Source organism: Anticarsia gemmatalis, chromosome 9, assembly GCF_050436995.1.
Source record: "Anticarsia gemmatalis isolate Benzon Research Colony breed Stoneville strain chromosome 9, ilAntGemm2 primary, whole genome shotgun sequence".
Lineage (NCBI taxonomy): Eukaryota > Metazoa > Arthropoda > Insecta > Lepidoptera > Erebidae > Anticarsia > Anticarsia gemmatalis.
In genome coordinates, this window is record NC_134753.1 from 11,365,085 (window position 1) to 11,384,940 (window position 19,856).

Sequence of the window (19,856 nt, forward strand, 5' to 3'; positions counted from 1 at the left end):
ACAGTGAAAGAACTACATATAATTCTTTTTGATTTTTATAGCATCCATAATTTAGAAACGGTTTCAAACAGTTCGCAAGGTTACAAAATAAGTGCTTTATTTTTCACAACAATTTGCTATATTTATATCATTATCGTATATTTCGTATCCAATACGCTTCAATAGTTTATGGATTATTTACTCCTGCCAAGTGGTGATATTTTTCTTGTTTCGTTTGTTTATCGAGTTTACTCGTTTTAAACGGTGATAAACCCACACACCATCATTTTTCTTGCGGTTTTTTTAACCTACCAAACCCCTAACATTGTCTAGTATAACATATAAAAAGTAATACAAACTCCCTATATCATCAATACTACCTTAAACTACCATATACTTGCAGTGATCCGTTACACAACCGATACATAAAGACAGTACACAGTTCCGCATAAGTACATTAGCTGCTAAGCCCCGAGCCACCGCTGAGTGGCTCTGACTAATGGTCTGTGGCTTCGTTCCGCCGAGAGTAATGCAAATTGGCCGCGCACTAACGAGGATTAAAGGCTTATCTAGTTCAAGTTTGTAGTCATCACGGGTGCTGATGTTTTGGTGGAATTTTAACGATTTTTTAAAGAGTAGGGTATTTTTCGGTTATTAGTACAAGTAGTATCTTTTCTTACGTGCATTGCTATAGAGATTTGCACAATTATGAGTCTATACAAAATAATAATTTACTTGAAACTTTTAAAATATACCGTTATAAAAAAATATGCTAAAAAACTCGCTTTTGCAAAATTACTGACAAAATAGCAGTTACAAATGCACTCGTTCATTTTCATTCGCTCACTCCAGACATTTGGTAACTAACCGTATTTCTCACGTGACTGCTACATAAAATAGCGTCACGTTCAAGCCTTGACATTATCGCGAGTCCGTTCTCCGTCTGAGACATTTAACAACTGAGCGATTTGCTTTATTTCCTTAGAATATTTGTTACTTTTATATCTTACTTCCTTTTATAACAGAAAGTTTTTTTAAGACGCCCTTTTTTGGGTAAATATTTGAAAGTAGAGTGAGGATATTTCGACGAAAGGAAGCAATGTAAAGAGAACGGCAGACGATTAATAAAATTATCGTTTCAATAAACAATCTCTAACAAGAAATAGGCCTGCTATACAAGCTAATAATAATCACGAATAACTTGTGGATAGAAAAGTAAATTGATAAATTGCTCAAGACTCTCGTTTATAAACGATAAAGACAATACGATAATATCAGAAGACGTAGTCTAGGTACAGAAGAAGAGATTGTTTTGAATAACTTAGACATTATTTTAATAATAATGTTCTTGCAGGTATATGGTATATAAATAATGATTATATCATTATACAATCGAAAGGTCAAGTTAAGAGTTTGATAATAAAGGCATAATATTTAGAATTCGCTGTAGTATTTATATTTCAAACTATTATATTATAAACTAAGATTTAGCTTACCACATCTCAATTTATGTCCTTATTTTTTAAGATAAGAAAATAGGGAAAACATATTTTACTGGCTTTTTAAAACTGATAAATAATTTCAAATTTTTGTTGACTTAACGAACGATACTAGATTAAAATTACAATCCACAACGTCCTATCCTTCTAAGAAGTTTAGTAATAGATAAATAATTGCAACGCAACTAACTATCCTACCAAAAGGCGTGTTTTGAATAGTTCAGATCAAATTAGTTGCACTTTACATAAGATGTTTTAAAAGTTCACTCAAAGAGTGAAGGTAATAAAATGTCATTTAGCATTGTAACAAGACGTGAAATGCATTAAGATCACTTACATAACAACGTTAAAACGATCACTGAAGTTCTCGACTCTCAGAAACAAATTATTGGTGAAGTGTCGCATTGCGTAAAAACGTTCCCTAGTCGTTTGGCGATGGGACTTGGTTCTTACTTTACGTTTACTCGAGTAAAGGATTTAAGGTTAAACATGTATGGGTATATTTATTTAACTCTCAGAGTCTCGGCTATCAAGAAAATATGTTTTATTTCAAACACTATCTTAACAAAAAGATGTTATCAATAATAATTTTCTGTTTCTGTAATTAAAGTGGTTAAATATCTATAAATTACTATTTTATAGTCTTAAAAACACCACCGTCTTTGCAATTCCCCAAACAATGTTGCAATCTACGATTTTATGACCACTTTTAGAATGCGAGCGCCAAATATCCCAAGAAGCGATAAAACATAAACAATTAGCACCTATCATGATTGCTACTAACTACTAACAGCTTACGTTTGGCAACGAGTATGAGAAATACAGCATGCTAAAAGTCCGCAAGAACTCTCGATGATTCTCAAATAATATTCAATATTTATTTGCAACGACTGTTCTAGCAAACGATTGTTTAAGAATTGATGTAGACTGTTGTCATGGGAACAACACACGTCAACTCAATTTCGCGATAATGGCCTGTCAATTAGCTAGGCTGGCTCAATAAAAAGACTTATGGCCAATTTCTAAGCTTATGAATAAGAGCTGCTTAATAATAACGACATGACGACGAAATGTATTACAATACCTGTCAAAATCCTTGAATCTTCATATTCAAATCCATCTAATAAGCTTTCTAATACTTGTATAGAAATTGTATGCAAGTAGAATATACAGCCTAATTATATACTATCGGAACACTCTCGATTTAAAACAATATAAAACAATATACCTACTTGCTTAAGACGCCTTAATGCAGCATTCTCTAACAATTGCTACCATAAAATAAACAACGTTTAAACAATTTAAAATATTTCCAAGCAAGTAAGTTACATGGAAATTGAATACTGCACAGGAATCAAACATACGTACGTGACACGACTGTACAATGAACCACTAAGCTCCGTGGTTTAAAATTGTGAAGCTTGCAACTGACGTCTATTGGAATTTTATTGTGCTGTATAAATTGGTTACTTTGTCATACGAAGTATTATGTTTTATAAAAGTGCATTTCGTATGTAAAATTTCACTTTAGTGGTTTGATAAATGTGATTTGATGCAATAAACTGCAACATCTACGTAATTTTGATTAATATTAAAAGGATAAAACGTTTATAAATAGACGAAGATTTTTGAAGGCTTCCGTATTTACGCGTTTTCCTTCTTTTAGCTCTATATATTGTTCATTTATTCAATAACAACATTTTACAATTGTGTCTGAAATAGTGTACATAAAAAATAGTAAAAAAATAATAATCTAGTAATAACGATTTTAAACAATTCAAATTATTAATAATAATACATATTCTATTTATTTCATTAATCCAGTTTCAAAACATAATTATTATTAAAATCGTACTGCAGTAATACAGTGGAGCGCTATGTCGCTATAAAACCAATCTTATCTAGAGACCAACTACCTATATAATATGGTGTCAATGTGCAATATAAAAGTCGTCTAATGAGTAAAAACACTTTTTCAACAGAAACTGTTTCAGTTTATTTTTGAAAACATGTGGACTGTCAATAACCTTCAGTTCTATTGGCAAACAATTAAATAGTTTGATTGCTTGATATCTACAAGAATGTCTCACAATGTTTAGTTTAGGTTGAAATGGAACTCCAAGATCTTTCCTTCTCGTATTTAATCTAATTGTTTTCTCCTCCTCTGATTCATATTTATGTCTGTGTGTGACAATATCCATCAAAACTATCAGAATGTAAAGACTAGGAAGTGTTAGGATTTGGAGCTCGCAAAAGTGTTCCTTGCATGATTCCCAAGGAGGAATTCTTACCATGGTGCGGATTGCTCTTTTTTGGCCGATGAATGCTTTTTGCATGTTGTATTGATAGCTATTCCCCCAAAATCTTACGCTGTACCTAAGTTTAGACTCAACAAGAGCATAATAAACCAACTTGAGATGCTCAATATCGACCTCATCTCTCAAACTTCTAATAGCGAAACAAGCAGAATTTATAGTACTTTCTATAGAATTAATTTCACTCTTCCAATTTAGAAATTCATCAATATGGATATAAATATAGGTATGATCGAAGGATTCAAAGTTTAGCTTTACTCAAATCGAAAAAGTGAGTTATTTATTTATCCTTTATCCTACGGTTAATAGTCAACCGATAAGGATGGATAAACTAGAAGTATATTATTTGGTCACCCGAATGTACGCGTAGAACTTCTGTGTCAAAGGTTGCTTAACATACTGATCGTTTTCCGAACAGCAGTACGAGCTTAACAATTAAACTATCGTTTGTGTATTGCATAAAATAGATTACGCGTATTTCATCATGTCGTGACATTTTGCTTCGTCTGTGTTTACCACATCGATTTGTCCGGCATAACGTTAAAGGAATATGCAATTTGCGAGTTGCTGAAACCACTCTTAGCTGCACTTAGAATACAAATGGTTGCTGAATTGGTTGCTCTAACCGCAATTGATGGTCCTTTGAGATTAATTTTGTTTTCCGTTGATGTAATCTCAATCTGAACGTCTGGGATAAGGGCCTATTTCGTGGTTTACATAAGCGTCGGATAACTGGAAGATAAAGTGGCAGCTAATATATGAAAACAACTGTCATAATCCTACCTGATAAGCTAAACGTTACTTATAAAAAAATGCTTAGGTATTTTTTTATAAATTTACTACTAGAGCGAATTAACTGTAGATCTGAACCATCCTTTAAGTAGTTAGTAAGTAGTAGCTGGTGAGGTATTGATCAGTAAACCTATTCATATTTTATTTTCACGGTAGCTAACTATCTATTTTTATGCAATCGATCTATAGTACCACCAATTCTCTTGAAATCCTTGGATTCCTTTCTCAGAAAGAATGCGGCTTTGTTGTAGTTTAGCTTTGTAAGTTTTTTTGTTAATGAAGATCCCCTAACTAGCAGTGACAGTCAGAGATTTGTACATGCGCCTTCCACGAAAGTTGTCGAGGGTTCGAACCTGACGCAATGATTCTCTGTGGGAATAACTAAAATAAAACTGGAATTTGTATAGCTACGTTCACTCTGTACTTACGTTTCAATACTCGTAATTTAAAAGTTGATTTTTCCAGTACTTTTTATCTGGTTTGTGAAGGTCGCAAAAATATTAAAATAATAAAACGAATTTGCATTTTAAATATGTTTATTTTACTATTTTTATTTTTAGGTCAGAATTGTGTGCTACATTTGTTTTGAGAACTAGTTTTTAGATTAGAAATGTTGAATGCCAACCACATTTTTTTATTCTAATAAGTTAGCAACCCAATCTATTTTATTGTATTATTCTGAACACTCTCATCTGCATTCGTAAAAAAATATATATCGTTGACTAGATATATTTCTTAATTTGTTAAAATTATTTATTTTTTCACTAAACTATATTTTTTAATTGTTAATATTTGGTATGAGGTTTCAAATCCATGCTAACATTACAAATGAAAAACATATCTTACTGTATGTGTAACGCCTTAACCTTTAACCCGATTCCGATAAAATTTGGCTGAATAGGTAGCAGCTGTATATAAAAGGTACCATTTTTTTATCTAAAAATGCATTTGACCTGGAAGCTTGGAAGAAGCTAAAATAGCACATACCTCTTTAACTCTCTGTAGCAGCGGCTCCAACCAATGCGTGTTGCACTCCACGTGTGAGTCCAGGAAGGTGAGCACGGGAGCCGTGGCGGCGTCAGCTCCCCTCACCCTGGACCTCATCAGACCCTCGCGCTTGGAGTTACGTATCACCTTCACTTTGCGAATCGCGCGGAGAGCTGCACCGTCTTCCGCTGTGAACAAAATTAACTATTTAGATCCTCTTTAACAATTTTTTATATTTATCAGATAGGTTATCAGATGGATCATTGTTAGTTGTTTTCATACATTTGTTTTGCATACGTTATTTTGTAGATAGGTTATCGTAAATGCAAACTGTAAAAGTGGCCTTTGGCATTTTGTAAGTTTGCAATGGGAACTTCTAGAAAGTAAGTTTTTGAGGAAACAATTAATATATTTTGTGTAATATCTAAATTCTTTAGTATGTTTAATGACTGAACTTTCCTTTTATATCTATCAGATAATAAAATTGCGACAAACCCGACTGCAAGGCTATTTATTGTTTTCGCGCAAATCTTTGCCGAATGACAATCATTCGGGTTTTTCTGATTAAAATAAGAATTTCTATTTTTATTGTATTTATCTGTATTATTAGGTTTTTTTTTGGATGGTAGCTTTATTCACGTCCTGAGCCTGGTCGTTAATGTATCTATTATATAATTATGCATTTTTAAGTATATAAATATGTACATATATTAGTTATTTGATTATCATAGTACCAGCTCGGTTTCGTTTGGAATCAAATGGCCGTGTGTGAGTTGTCCAATAATATTTATTTATTTATTTATTCTAACGATTGTTTTGTTATTTACAAACACGTACCAATGGATGATCTATTCATTACGAGTGACCATGTAATCGTTAGTAGATAATAATGATAGACATTGATACGTCGCTCATTTATGTAACTAATAGTACAATGTTAATGTATTATTATGTACACTGTATTTTATTGTTATGGACCAATTGTGGATATTGTATTGTGTTGATTGTCAGTCATTGATGAAATTATTTAATCTGATTATTAATTTGTATTGGGATATCGTAATTTTGAATGTTTTAATAATTAGTACTGCATTAACTGCACAGAAATCGTGACCTATACTATAGGCCCCGATTTCATACAACTATCGACTTTCAAAATCTGATTTGCGAGAGATCTAATCACCGCCGCTAGCGGAAGCCGTAGAAAATATTTTTGCAGTACATTTAAATTTTAAACTCTCGAAAACTCTTTCGTTAATGAAAATTACCAAAAAAGGATTGCCAGAAGTAGTCCCCAAAATTATTTCCAATGTGCTATACGGTATTGAATAATCTATTATCGCTATCTAATAGCGTTTACAAACAAAACCTCGAAATAGTCTCCCAAAAGCCTCTATTATCGTGTTTATCCCGACACCGTGCGTGCTCAATTTCAAACCTTTCGGCGGTACGGTGTACACACAATGACATTTACTTTTATATTTTTAACTTTATTTACTAATGGTATTATAACTGTTATTTTCTTTTCAACTATTCATAAATCTCTAAAGAGCAATTTTTTAAAACTTTTATTTTGGAATTCTTAAGTAAAATAATGTTATTTTATTAGTATTTGAAGAAAATATCGTTATTTTTGAAAATTTCTTCACTTTATTCAATTTTTTTTTGATTTGTCAAATTAATATTTAGTCGTTATACTATATTACAACAGTTGATTTAAAATGACAAATTTAATTTAAGATGGACGGCCAATACTTCCAAAAACACAAGAAGATACGATTAAAAATATAACAAATCTACAATTATAAAAAGTTGAGCATACAAACTAAGAAAATACTGTAAAGTTTCAAACAGACGTCGGAAAATAGAGTCCAAGCATTACATTAAAACTTTGCCATTGGAGTTTACCGAAGAAGGGGAAGAAGGGGGAACGGTGTAAGTAGACACTAAAAATTCAGTTCAAAAGAAACTTGCAACGTTGAACGTTTAAATATTGAGAGTGGAAGGTAAACTTTAGTTGCGGATATCCGTATTACTTGGCTTGTAAGATATTCAGTCGACGTGCAAATATTTGGAGCTGCACGGAATTGAAATCTGAGGATTCAGAAAGCGATGCATGTTTGGTTGCTTGCTTGATAATTAGGTCGTTTATTACTAAAATAATAATAGTTACAAAAGCTAGGCACCTACACTTATCTATTTTATGAACAGGGTTTAATATTCACTCATACCATTATAGTAATGTAAATGCAGTATTTTGTTTATTAAGATTTATTGGTAAACCGATTCTAATAAAAAAGGGGATAAAAATCAGATAAAGGCTATTTCTTTATAGAAAACCATTACCAAAGAGGCTGTAATAGTGATGAAAAGCATAGTTATACAAGCAAGTAAAGCCGCAAATTCAGCTTTATGTAGTAATATTTATTGAACTGAAATGCAAATTTCATTGCATTGTATTAATTTCCACGATCCTCAATACGCATATTTCATTTGCAAGTGTCAATTTGTGAAACAATTCACTATTTAAATAAATTATATCGTAGCAGTTTCACAATCCATTGTGCGAAACGAAAACGAAATGAAATAGTGCCATTGTTTTCTTAATTGTGCGAACAAATTGTTTTTTTTTTGCGAATTTAATAAGAAGTCAAAACAATACTTTTTTGATATTTTATTACTGTTACTGTAATAATGCCCAATTTCACAAAAAAAAAATATTTTCGCGTTGCTAGGCAACCGCTACTTTCAGGGACTTTTAAGCTATACGTCTACACTAAGAAACGAATACAACAAATCCTTACAGCCCGAATTCAACCAGAATTGATCCGATGGACGTGTAGCATTAGGCTAATTTGTAGGCTCGGCTCAGCGTACGTATACAAGGTTAACGATGGTGCTCTATGGGATACTGGACAGTGACGTTGACATGTGCCTCAAATACGCGAAGTAGCCCGCGACTGATCAATATAGCGTAAGAGGAAAGGAAGCCTTAAGCTTAAGTTATAAAGCTATGTTAGTTTAAGTAGTACTCTAGTTAGAGTTCGGAAGTATAAAGCTATATTTCCACCAAGTTCTTGGCAAGGCGGGCTTTGTACTTAGTATCTATGTATGACAAGGCTTGTGAAATATGTTCGAGAAGCTTTAGAATGTTCTAGGACTTTAAGTTTTGAACGCATTTGTTAAGTTAGTTGTAAGTTTATTTGTACACGTGTTCCCGTATAGGTTATAGCGTGTCTATTAATAAATAATTAGTACACAAATCATTTCGTAACGATATTCTAATTTTGAGTTAGCCATAAAAAACATAATAAAAAAACGTACTGAAAGATACAAAATATAATACTAATTATCACATTCATTACATTATAGTCTAAAAAAATTGTAGAGAGCCTTTTGTGCTAGGTTCGCGAGTGGCTGATGTATATAATATTCATACTTTAGATCATCAGTAACCCGCAGGTTTACGCACTCGATAGTGACCTATTTGATACAGCTACATCTTTTTGGAAATACACAGAATTGTTAGCTATAATGTAGATAAACCGTGTGTGCCATGGCTCTATACTAAGTTGTTAGACTATAGAAGCAAATTGTAAAAATAATTAAAAAGAAACTGTTATATTGTTTGAAGTAAGAGTCGTATTCTTTGTTTGTTAAAAATAATGATCACTTGCTTTGAAGAAAACATCGTGAGGAAACTTAACGTGCCTGAGAGTTCTTTAAAACAGTTCTTAAAGGGATGGAAAGGCCCCAACCCTCACTTGGTTAGCTTTGTAACCATAAGGCACACCTCTTTTTTAATTTAGGGGGATACTCTTGCGCAGCAACAGTATCGAATAAAATGTAACAAATGCTGCTCCCTTAAATATACAAACGCGCATAGTGTTATCAAGATCTAAAATAATCTGTATACGTTTTTGTCATTGCCATCCCACGTTAAGAGAGGTAAACCTTTTGGGAATGTTAAAACTATTCAACGTACAACATACCATATATTTGTTTCACTTAGGAATCGAAGCCACGATCCCCGAGGCTATGTTAATATGACAACAATTTAGTACTATAGTAATAATAACTACCACCCACGCCGTTAGATGCGGTTTAGTTTTGCAACTTTCATTTTTTATATTTTAATTAGAGATCACCTTGGGGGTCACGACTACAATAGGTATTAAAACTTTATTAATATGAAGTAAGAGGTCGGATTAGATACTGCACAAGGACGAGAGACTGAGTATTTTGAAACCGAACATATTTTTAAATAAAAAAGAAACGACTACATTGATAGGAGACAAATAAAAAATATTTATAAAAGAGCTATGAATTTTTGATTTTAGTGTAAACATATTTAAAGACACTTAATATGCGTTTTAGTGTTGTCTGTTGTCTCTTGGGATGTAATCTACTTGTCGCAGGCCATTAAATAATGGGTTATGTCCGAAACCATTAAAATAAAAGTATATGTACACAATATCATTACAAATATACAATTTGCTTTGCGTACTTACGATTGTCACTGAAGTCGTCGACTAGAATAATTTCTTTGATGAGGTGCTCCGGGCTCCTGTTCAACACGCTGTAACGAAAACAAAGTTTTAAAACGACAGTACCAATAAATGATATTCTGTTCTATGTTCAAAGTAATCACAACTCTATGCTTCACAGTTGGATAGCGTCTGAATCGCATTTGAATTGAAATCTCTCGTCGTCTCGTATAGCTTTTGGAGAGCTGGGAAGCAACTATTTCGTTATTACGTTATTACATTTTGGGGCAACAATTTTTGGAGAATTCTTTGACTTTTGTATCTATAGGTACTTTGCAATTGTTGCTATGCTAAATATGATTTTATTTATTTTAATGCCACGAAATAAAACTAAAATGAAAACAATAGTTAGTTTTTCATAAACATGTACATTATGTTTATGAGAAAACACGGCAAAGCCAAAAGAACCAAATTAATGAGATAAGTGAAATTGTAAGGTAAAAACAGCCTATTCATTAGGCCTAAAACTGCTCCATTAAATATTACTATAGGTTATTAAGATGATAATAGAGTATTCTAAACACATGAGAATTTGTGTTGCCTATTCTAATTTCTATCTCGATTGAAGCCTCCATATATCTTGTGAGAGACAGCCGTCCTAGTTCTGGAAATGTTCTACGATTTCTACTGTTTCGGTATCTATTTGTGCTAGTGTAGTTATTATATTGTATTTTGCTATATTGTTTGTAAATAGTTTAGTTACATTTCAAAGTTTTTCATGTGAGGTTTTCTGACAATGTAGAAAAGATTACACTACACTTTATACGAACTTTTCTTCTATTACATAGCGTTCCTATCGCAGTTTGTCATTTAAATTTGTAGTAAGATAGTCCTTGTCCCAATTTTTCTCTAAAATGTTATTTATTTTACCAGTTATAATAAGAAATGTAATTCAGAAACTCCACACTCAGGAACCACTTCAAAAATACTTTAAAATATTTTACATGCACACTATGTGCTTAAGCTAGTATTAAAAGGGGTGCCTTATCTATTTAAAGCCAGACCCCTCCGCCATATAACTCCGTATACACAACATAGACATAAATAATGTATTCACAAAATCTTTATGAAAAATTTCACATTTTCTTCTTTAAATATTTTAACAGGCTCGGAGCGGAAAGCGCTCGGAACGAGAGCAATGTACACAGTAAAGTAAACCTCGAAATAATCCTAAGTGTAGCTGTGTATACAGGATAAGTGGGTATTTCAACAAACTGACCCTTCAGATGAATAATGAAGAAAGTTCCTACTGCATTGAGAAAATTATATTTCGGTATTTAAGTTGTAGTTTAATTTCGCTCATTGGGTGCTTCTACCATTATTATTCTACTGAAAGACGTGATATTTTCTTAGAATAGTCGAATAGCAAGTAGATATGATTTAGTCATTGATTCGTAGAATTAGGAAATACTGTATAGAACTAAAGTATAAATAGTAAGTATAAGTATAAAATTAGCAATGTTTTACCTGACGATGGTCCGAAGGAGCGTAGACCTGGCTTCATTGTGGAATGTGATGATGACGCTGGTTTCAGGCAGGTCATCGTCGTACTTCTTGAGGCGGCACCTGGAAATAAAGTCATATTAATTTAACTGTATTACGGAAATTAGCCTTAAGTCTATGTTTAAGCGGTAAACGTTTAAACTATTTTTTGTTTTACTTCCTAAAAAAAAAAATTCTTTGTTTATGATTTTACTCTATTTTACTTCGGTAAATGCTAAAAGAGTCAGCAGTATGATAATATTATGAGCACGCTTTATATTACTGTACCACATTTCAAACAAATATCGCTGAGGTTTTAAATTTACAATAAATTGTTTTATGGGACTGAAAAAATACTCAAATTTATCAAAAAATCGGAGTAAATTATATTGGTTTTTCATTTTACGAAAACTTCTCAAGATTGCCTAAAGTTCTCCAAAATTCACCTGCCTTATACCTAGATAAGCACGTTCCTTTCCATTTCGTAGTGCAAACACGTTTCACTTTAAACGCTAACTATAACTTGCTATCTAACAGATTGGATCAATTTGTTAAAAAGGTAGCAATCATATTTATAGCTATTGGTTTTCAGTAAATAGATACAGTATTAAGCGCAGTTGAGTTGAATTGAAAGAGATTCGAAAGAGGTTCCGTTTGGGCAGAAAGGATTTGAAATCTATCCATTTGAAAGCTTGGTAATGCCAGTTTTAATGATATTAAAATGTTAGGAAATTGCTGTGTTATACCGATATTTGAACTGTTTTGAAATTTGTTTGAAAACACCTGTTATCGTTCTTGTAAAAGATTTTTTTTTCATAATAATAATTATGAAAAAAAATCATAATCAATTTGAGAATCGGTTCTTCGCGAGTTGCAGTTGATTGTAGCGATATTCGACACAGGACGAAAACTCAGTGTCATGACATATACACTAACGTATTAAGGCCTGCAATAGATGATTTTCATAGTAAGAATCCTAAAGCTAATAGACATTACTAAAGCTTCACTTATTTTTTTTATTAAAATCTATAAAAATAAAACCTGATTGACAAGCATTTATTAAAAAACTGATGTCTTTAGCATTGACCTACCGGTGAGGTCAGCGGGTCCGATAGGTCATGTCTTCACGCATGTGTGTGAGCTTGCATAATACTGACACTGCACTTGTTTTACGTAAGCCAAAGGTGATAGGTTTTTTGGTGATGAGATCATTGATTAATACGATTGATTTGTGAATGTTGAGTTGTGTTTCAATTTTATGTTTGCACTTACTGTAAATATTTCATTTGTTACAATAAGGCTTTACTTACTTGAGTTATTTTTGTTAGATTTAGTTCATGTTAAATATTTTTAATGAATTTTACTATTGAGTTCATTCGGTTTCAAAGTAAGCGAAGTTGGAACTAATAAGAAAGCGTAAGAGTTTTTTAAACAGGTGCGTTTTGTAAATTGCTCGTGATGAAATAATAACAACATAAAAATGTTTTTATATTCCATGGTACACCTTCTGCAGTTTATATTTTGTTGTCAAATCTGTAAAACCCTGGACGTTAGAAACAGAGTATCCATTTGGGCCACAAAATTAGGTAGTTACTGCCAAAAGATTGTAAAAATGTTCAGAATGACGACATCGTTAAAAAGCGATAATCACGGCAGGATATAATAAAAGTTTTACTTCTCAACACAACGGGGAGCCACAGAAACTTTGTTATTATTAATGAGACATTAAACTTTATTAATTTTACTGTTTGCAATATTCTTACTTTGTTGCCAAATTAATGGGCTAATCGTTAAAATATACAATTAAACATAACAAACTAAAGAATTTGTTTCTTTGTATTCTTGAGATACTAAACATTTCTGATTATCTTTCCTAGAGCATTCTCATTTACATTAGCTTTATTTACAAAGACTAGTTCTAGTTAATGAGTAGTGCCTGATAGTCTTTTCATCACGTGTAAATGCTAGTATATTTTTTTACGTGAATTTCTTATTTTGAACGTGGTGAAACCAATGTTGAATAGCTTTAAGGAAAACTCTTTTGAAAATTCTCAGTAGTCCAAAGTTTGTCAAAGTATTGGTTCAATGGCAATACTTTTGCTCTAGAGGGCGACTTAAACTTATACCATGTAATAAAGTTAGGTTACACGAGTCCAAAAGAACTTGGATAAAAACATGATGCATAAATATGAAAAACGCATAAGAAGGTAAAAACATCGGATCGTAGCAAATATCGTTCTTTGTTCCGCGGGAACAAAACTAGTATTTTTTTAATGTAGAACAACGTATTTAAAAATACTTACATAGCATTCCTAGTGTCAGGAACTGGTCTATTACTGGGCAGGTTGTCGGACGCCGCCTGGTTGAATCTATTCCTGACGTAGGGGTCCGTGTCTTTCGCTCCTCCACTGACATAGCCAGCTTCATCGAAGTACGCTCGCCCCGTACTTCCAGTACCGTAGACCTCTTCGGGAGATGCTGGACTGCTTTCTGGCTCTTCAATGTCGGAGTGCTGCTTGATTAAACGGAGCGCAATGTTTTCTTCCTGCAACAAAGAGATCTTGAGTGAGCATTTACTTTTGTTAGGTGATTATTGAGAAAGGATTTTTTTTTGTCAAACTGTACTGGTGCGTAACATAATATGGGGGTTTTAGTGTTAATAACTGCGTGGTTTAGCTGATGAAGAATCGTTTTTTTTTGTAGTATTGGTTTCAGCTCTGTTGTAAACTTATCGCCAGTAGTGTTATTATCTAACACTATTAACTACCGTCACCCGGCTAGCTATCATCAAATTTTGTATGAAAGCATGATAAGCGTGTCTAGCGAATGCCGTAGACATTTTAACACGCGGTTGTGTACAATCAATGATGATATTATTCCTTGAGGATCGACTAATTATTTAACGGGCTGATGATGAAATGCGTGCACTTAATTATTAATACATTTAAATGAAATCTATGAGAACGGATGTTCTTGTTTCTGATAATAACAACCCTGATCTAGTCTAGTATGACTAACTCTTAATTAAAATAACTTGTTTGATGGATATCGGTTCTTATTGGATGTGATGTTATTGGATACTCTAACAGGTGGATTAAACAGGATTGAGTTACTAACTATTTAATTTGCATAAAGATGTATTATTATAGAAAATTATGAACTTATTTCAAGTGACAAGAGCCGCATCTAGTCGTGACTAGAGAATCGTGGCTGGTCGGCAAATACAATGCTGTAAATATCTTTGATATTGACGTTTATAAGTAAAAGTCTTGAAATTGGGGAAACATGAGTTGAATTGACATTATTTTTGCTTTTAAACATGAGTTGAATTGACATTATTTTTTTAAGCTTGCAGTTGTTGATAAAGTCTTGAGAATATAAGGCAAAATTATAGTACGTACCGTATGTTCATGTAATAAACAGTTACAATACGGACATCGTAAATAACTGAGACACGAGAATATTTCTAGTAGAAACGTTAAATGACACGTTTTATTCTATGTCAGAGTAAATTCCAGACATTTTATCAACACGAGTCGACGTGAAATTGTCCCAGACAAAAGTTGGACTCGTCGGAGCAAACAAAACACATTCATGTGGTACGTACACATTAGACCATCATTTGTAATGTCAGTACTGAGTTAAGCAAAGTAAAGATAAGTACAGTCATATTTTGTTCCAGTTACATTAGCATTTTCTTGCGTGATTCGCTATTATTTATGCCCAATGTGAAATGTCAAAATAGCTGCAAGAATTTTAGTCTCAGCTTACTCTCATGGTAGGAAGGTGTGATATTGTTAGTTGTGAATAATATCGCATTTAATAAAACGCATTATTTGCTTTGGAACCAAAAGATTAGGTACACCCTGTGTCCCTGAATTATATTCGAATAGATTCTACCTTCTATTAAATTACAAATACAAACGTCATAAATGCTTTTTTATGTATGAATGATGATTTTTTTAAACAGCGTAAAATTTATCTCAAATCTCTGTTACAACTAAAAGCTCTAAGGTGTACATACCTTTTCGTAATTTGTGTACCTGATATTTTATTCATTCTGTTTCCTTTATGAATGCCTAACTAAAAGACCTCTAAAAGCTTCGTTTAATAATAATAGAGTATCTCTCGCTTTTATGTTCAAGAATGACGAATGAGTGAGTGAATGAAATTCTAGCAATTTATCTTAAGGTTGTCTAGAACTTAGGTACCTATATATAATTTTAATAGCAGTGATAAATTGCATTTGAAGAAGATTGACATAAATAACTAAGTACCTACGTCTGATAGGGTTGGGCAGAGGTCAACGATTTGTTCGTAGTGTAACAAATGTTGAGTGATTATGTCATCATTATTTAAAATCAAAACTTAGAATAATCAGAACACCTGCTGAGCCTCGCGAGCTTTGGGTATTTTCTTGTGACAAAAGACGACTCAAGTTAGGCCTTGCCAAATCGCGTGTTTGGGAGTAAGTACTTATGTGTTTTTTAAAAAACAACATTAAAAACATAACTACCTATATAAGTATTTAGGTAACAATTTCTTAACAAAAAAGTTCATTCATCATTACCGCACGTAAAAATGATAATTATAAAACATAATACAAATTGGAAAAATCATTGATTATTATGTAGCGAGTTTCTATGTTCTTTTTCACCACAATAATCTACACTATTTCTACCAATACATATAGAGTTCTTTGCAATATCAGTAATTACACGATACTCATCGTTCAAACCGCAAAAATGACTTCATTAACTAATATTGCAACATAATCTCCTAACATGGTTCATATTACGTAAAGCCGATCAACAAATCAACTAGATTGATGACCTTGGTTCGTCTCCAATATCTGATCATACGTTTCACTCGGCCTTGACACCTTGGATTATATCGATATTATAATAATATTATATGCGAAAGTTTGTATGTTCCTCACTCAATCATGTCAAACTTACTGAACGAATTTTGATGAAACTTGACAATGTTTGTAGTTTACGTACGTAAAGTGTAGGAAAATGTGGACCTCACAGACAAACTGCATTTTAACGGTTTAAGTTGAAGTTTATAAAATACTCATTATAAATACATACAGGCTATAGAAATTGTATCTTTAGAATATGGTGTGTCCGTGACATATAACATAACTATATGGAAAACGTTGTGGGTTTCACATTATAAGAATTACCTATTTCTATTACCTCATAACAATGATAGTGTGTAACTGTTTGTTTTACCCTAAATAAATAAATTATAGTCTACGCGGACGGAGTCACGGGCTAAAGCCAGTTATAAAATATATCATAACGTATGGTAATATACAAACTACTTTGTAGTAGTGTCATCATTTAAAATGCGTTTTTTTCTTGAGCCTTTATGAGACTTTAAAAATAATACACGGATCTAGCAGCTTGTGGTCAATCGCGAAACTAGTATCTTTAAACGTAAGAAACTTCGTTATAATAACTCAAACTTATCGAATTAAATTAAAGCGTCTTTTAATCGTTAGTCTAATTTAAAATGTTTGCTTTCGTATCTAAACATGGATGTTCATCGAATTTGGGCTGCTAACAATATCTTATAATCTTACTGAAGAATACAGCTTTGAGTTCAAATTCATATCCTTCAAGAACATTTTTCTAATTGCATATTTGTATAATCTTATGCATTGCTTCATTCTTGTTTAGTATAAATCAAGATAATTAGCGTTTTTAAACATACGACGCATAATTGCAGGGCTTCATCATCCACATTGCGTATTATACATACATTAACTGTTACATACAAATGTATTGCAATCATGACTTTTTGACCACCATTAAAAATAATGGGCAGAAGACTGTATTGCATGTTTATTTTGAAAGTAATGTTTGCCCATATAAGTTAAACGTACAACTAATACATTGTCATTAGTGCGATTCTCTGCTACGATCTACTATCGAGAACTTACCTTTTGAGAAATGTTGTATTAAAATGTAATAAAACGCAATATACTTATTAGATTCTTCTAGAATATGCATAATGTTTATTAATAAAACTTCTGAGAACTGGTTCTCGATTGTTGTTTATGTTGTATAATATTATTTATTTAATAAAGTGTGTGTTGTGATTTGATTATATAAGGTTACAATTATGGAATACCATAAACAGCAGGGGAGAAGACAATAAAAATACTGAAACATATTTGAAATTTTTCACAAACTAAAAAAAATACATCAAAATATGACGCGATAAAATCTGAAAAACTGTGCTTAATTTTGAATAAATATCGCAACAAATATCACGAATTAGTAACTGTACTTTTTATTATTTCTGAAGTTATAGTTAACAGCTATCTACGTTATAACGGGTGCTAAGTATTTGATACAATCTGGCGGATAGCCAGCGCGACAGTTAACTGACGACGAAATCCAATTAGTGGCGAACGGATATTGGTATTAACCTCGACTTTACGAAGAAAATCCAGGCTTTTTGGTGCCGCTACGAGGTTATACTGAATCTGTATCGAAAAACTGCTAAAACAACGAAAACTTTCATTTTACACGTGCTAAATACTTGATATAAAAAGTTGGAAATAAAAGACAAGTGATTTTGTTTCCATCTCAATTCTCAATGTTTTTGGAAATGCTTGTGTGTAATTAGAATATTGACTAGGAAAATTCGGACTCAGACTGAAATAGGGAATGTTCAGAGTTCAGTAAGGCAATAGAAAATTGATTGACAAGCTCAAAAAAAATCTTGTGTAATAAAAAATAATCGTTATTCATTTAAGATACCACCCAATATAAAGTAAAAATAAATAAATTTAAATATACACACACACAGCTAACTAACTACAACGTCAGTAATTCCAAGTTTGATTTATTTGTTGAAAAACCTTCCAAATCTCATCACATACTTAGGAGAAAGCATGTAAAATAGTTTGTATATAAAAGAAAGTATAACATTAGTGAATTACCTCCAAGTGTGTGCCACTAATCGTTTTATAACTAGCCTCGGTGTGATTACACTGTGTCAAATATATGTTGTACTGAATAATGCGTTGGCTATTGTCATGTGTGGTTTCGGTGATAAGTATGTTGTTACAAATATATAAATAGGGTTCTGGTAAGTTCTTCTTTTTAATATAGTAGTAGTAAATTGTTTACTGATTCGATGCATCTGATGTGTCGATCCGAGAATAGGTTCTGATTGTTAGTTAGATAGTTAATTTATCAATACAAAAAACTTTGCGGTGGGCTAAAGATTGTAACCCTCTCTGAATTCAGAAGGAGAACTGTGACTATCAATTTATTTATTACTGATGATAGTGAAAATGCACTTACTAATTGGCGCTAAGCAGTAACTACAGTTTTAAGGCCTTCTTCTAATTAACAAATGAATAATGATGATGATTACTTACTAAACTAAAAAGCTTAAGAGAAAATCTATTTTGACCAATGTATAAATACAGCCTTCTTTAAGTGTGATAATCCGTTGAGATCTCGCTAGTAAGGTGAACGTTTATGCAATTAAAATAATATTTAAACATGATGAAACTATATTTAAAGGCTTTTTAACGTCTATTAATATCCTACGACTCCAAAAAAATATTTTTTATAGCTACAATTTGGTATTTCAAAAGCTTCAGCATTTGAGGTCCCAGTGATTTGTAATTTTAGCCCCCAAAAATCTACTTATTATATATATACAGGGTGTGGCGTAAATAATGGATAATCCTTTACCAGCGGATGGGCGACAACCCAACTGATCTAAATATCAAAATTTACCTCTGGCACAAGTATCATAGTTTTTGAGATTTTGGCCATTTTGTGTGTTTTTTAAAAAAGCGATTTACGCTCGTTCTTTTTGATGCTGTGATCACAATTTAAGGCTTTTTTTAAATCCGTTTTTTGCAAATAAATCCTGAATAGATGTGCTATTGAATCTACAATCTTGTTTTTTAATTACTACTTGTTTTTTATTTAAATTATGCATTCTAAGTTAAATTTTATAATCTTTCACAACTTTTGTGCAACTTTGAGCACTTGTGGTGAAAAAAAAATGTATGGTGGCTTTACTGAATATTTGAAAGCAAACTTAGCTTAAACGCGCTGATAAAATAAAATTAGTCGACCGGCAAAAGTGTTAATAATTTAAGTTCTTTGTAATATTTTGACAATAATCGGTATTAATGCTGCATGTTATACCAATCTAGAATTCTAATAAAATTTAGAAATTATTTATGGCGTGGGCAGTAAAGCCACCATACATTT

The 19,856-nt window shown here is 32.2% G+C and overlaps 1 protein-coding gene across 3 annotated transcripts in view; it reads right to left on the reverse strand.

Annotated features, from left to right (window-relative positions):
* The window catches only part of Pgant2 (polypeptide N-acetylgalactosaminyltransferase 2), a 119,064-nt gene that overhangs the window by 16,891 nt on the left and 82,317 nt on the right, over positions 1-19,856 (reverse strand). For all 3 annotated transcript variants that reach the window (XM_076118016.1, XM_076118017.1, XM_076118018.1), the window contains 4 exons: positions 13,905-14,146; positions 11,587-11,685; positions 10,084-10,151; positions 5,573-5,760 (listed from right to left, as the gene is read on the reverse strand). In XM_076118016.1, the coding sequence (XP_075974131.1) occupies positions 5,573-5,760; positions 10,084-10,151; positions 11,587-11,685; positions 13,905-14,146 (597 nt within the window). The remainder of the gene's footprint in view (positions 1-5,572; positions 5,761-10,083; positions 10,152-11,586; positions 11,686-13,904; positions 14,147-19,856) is intronic.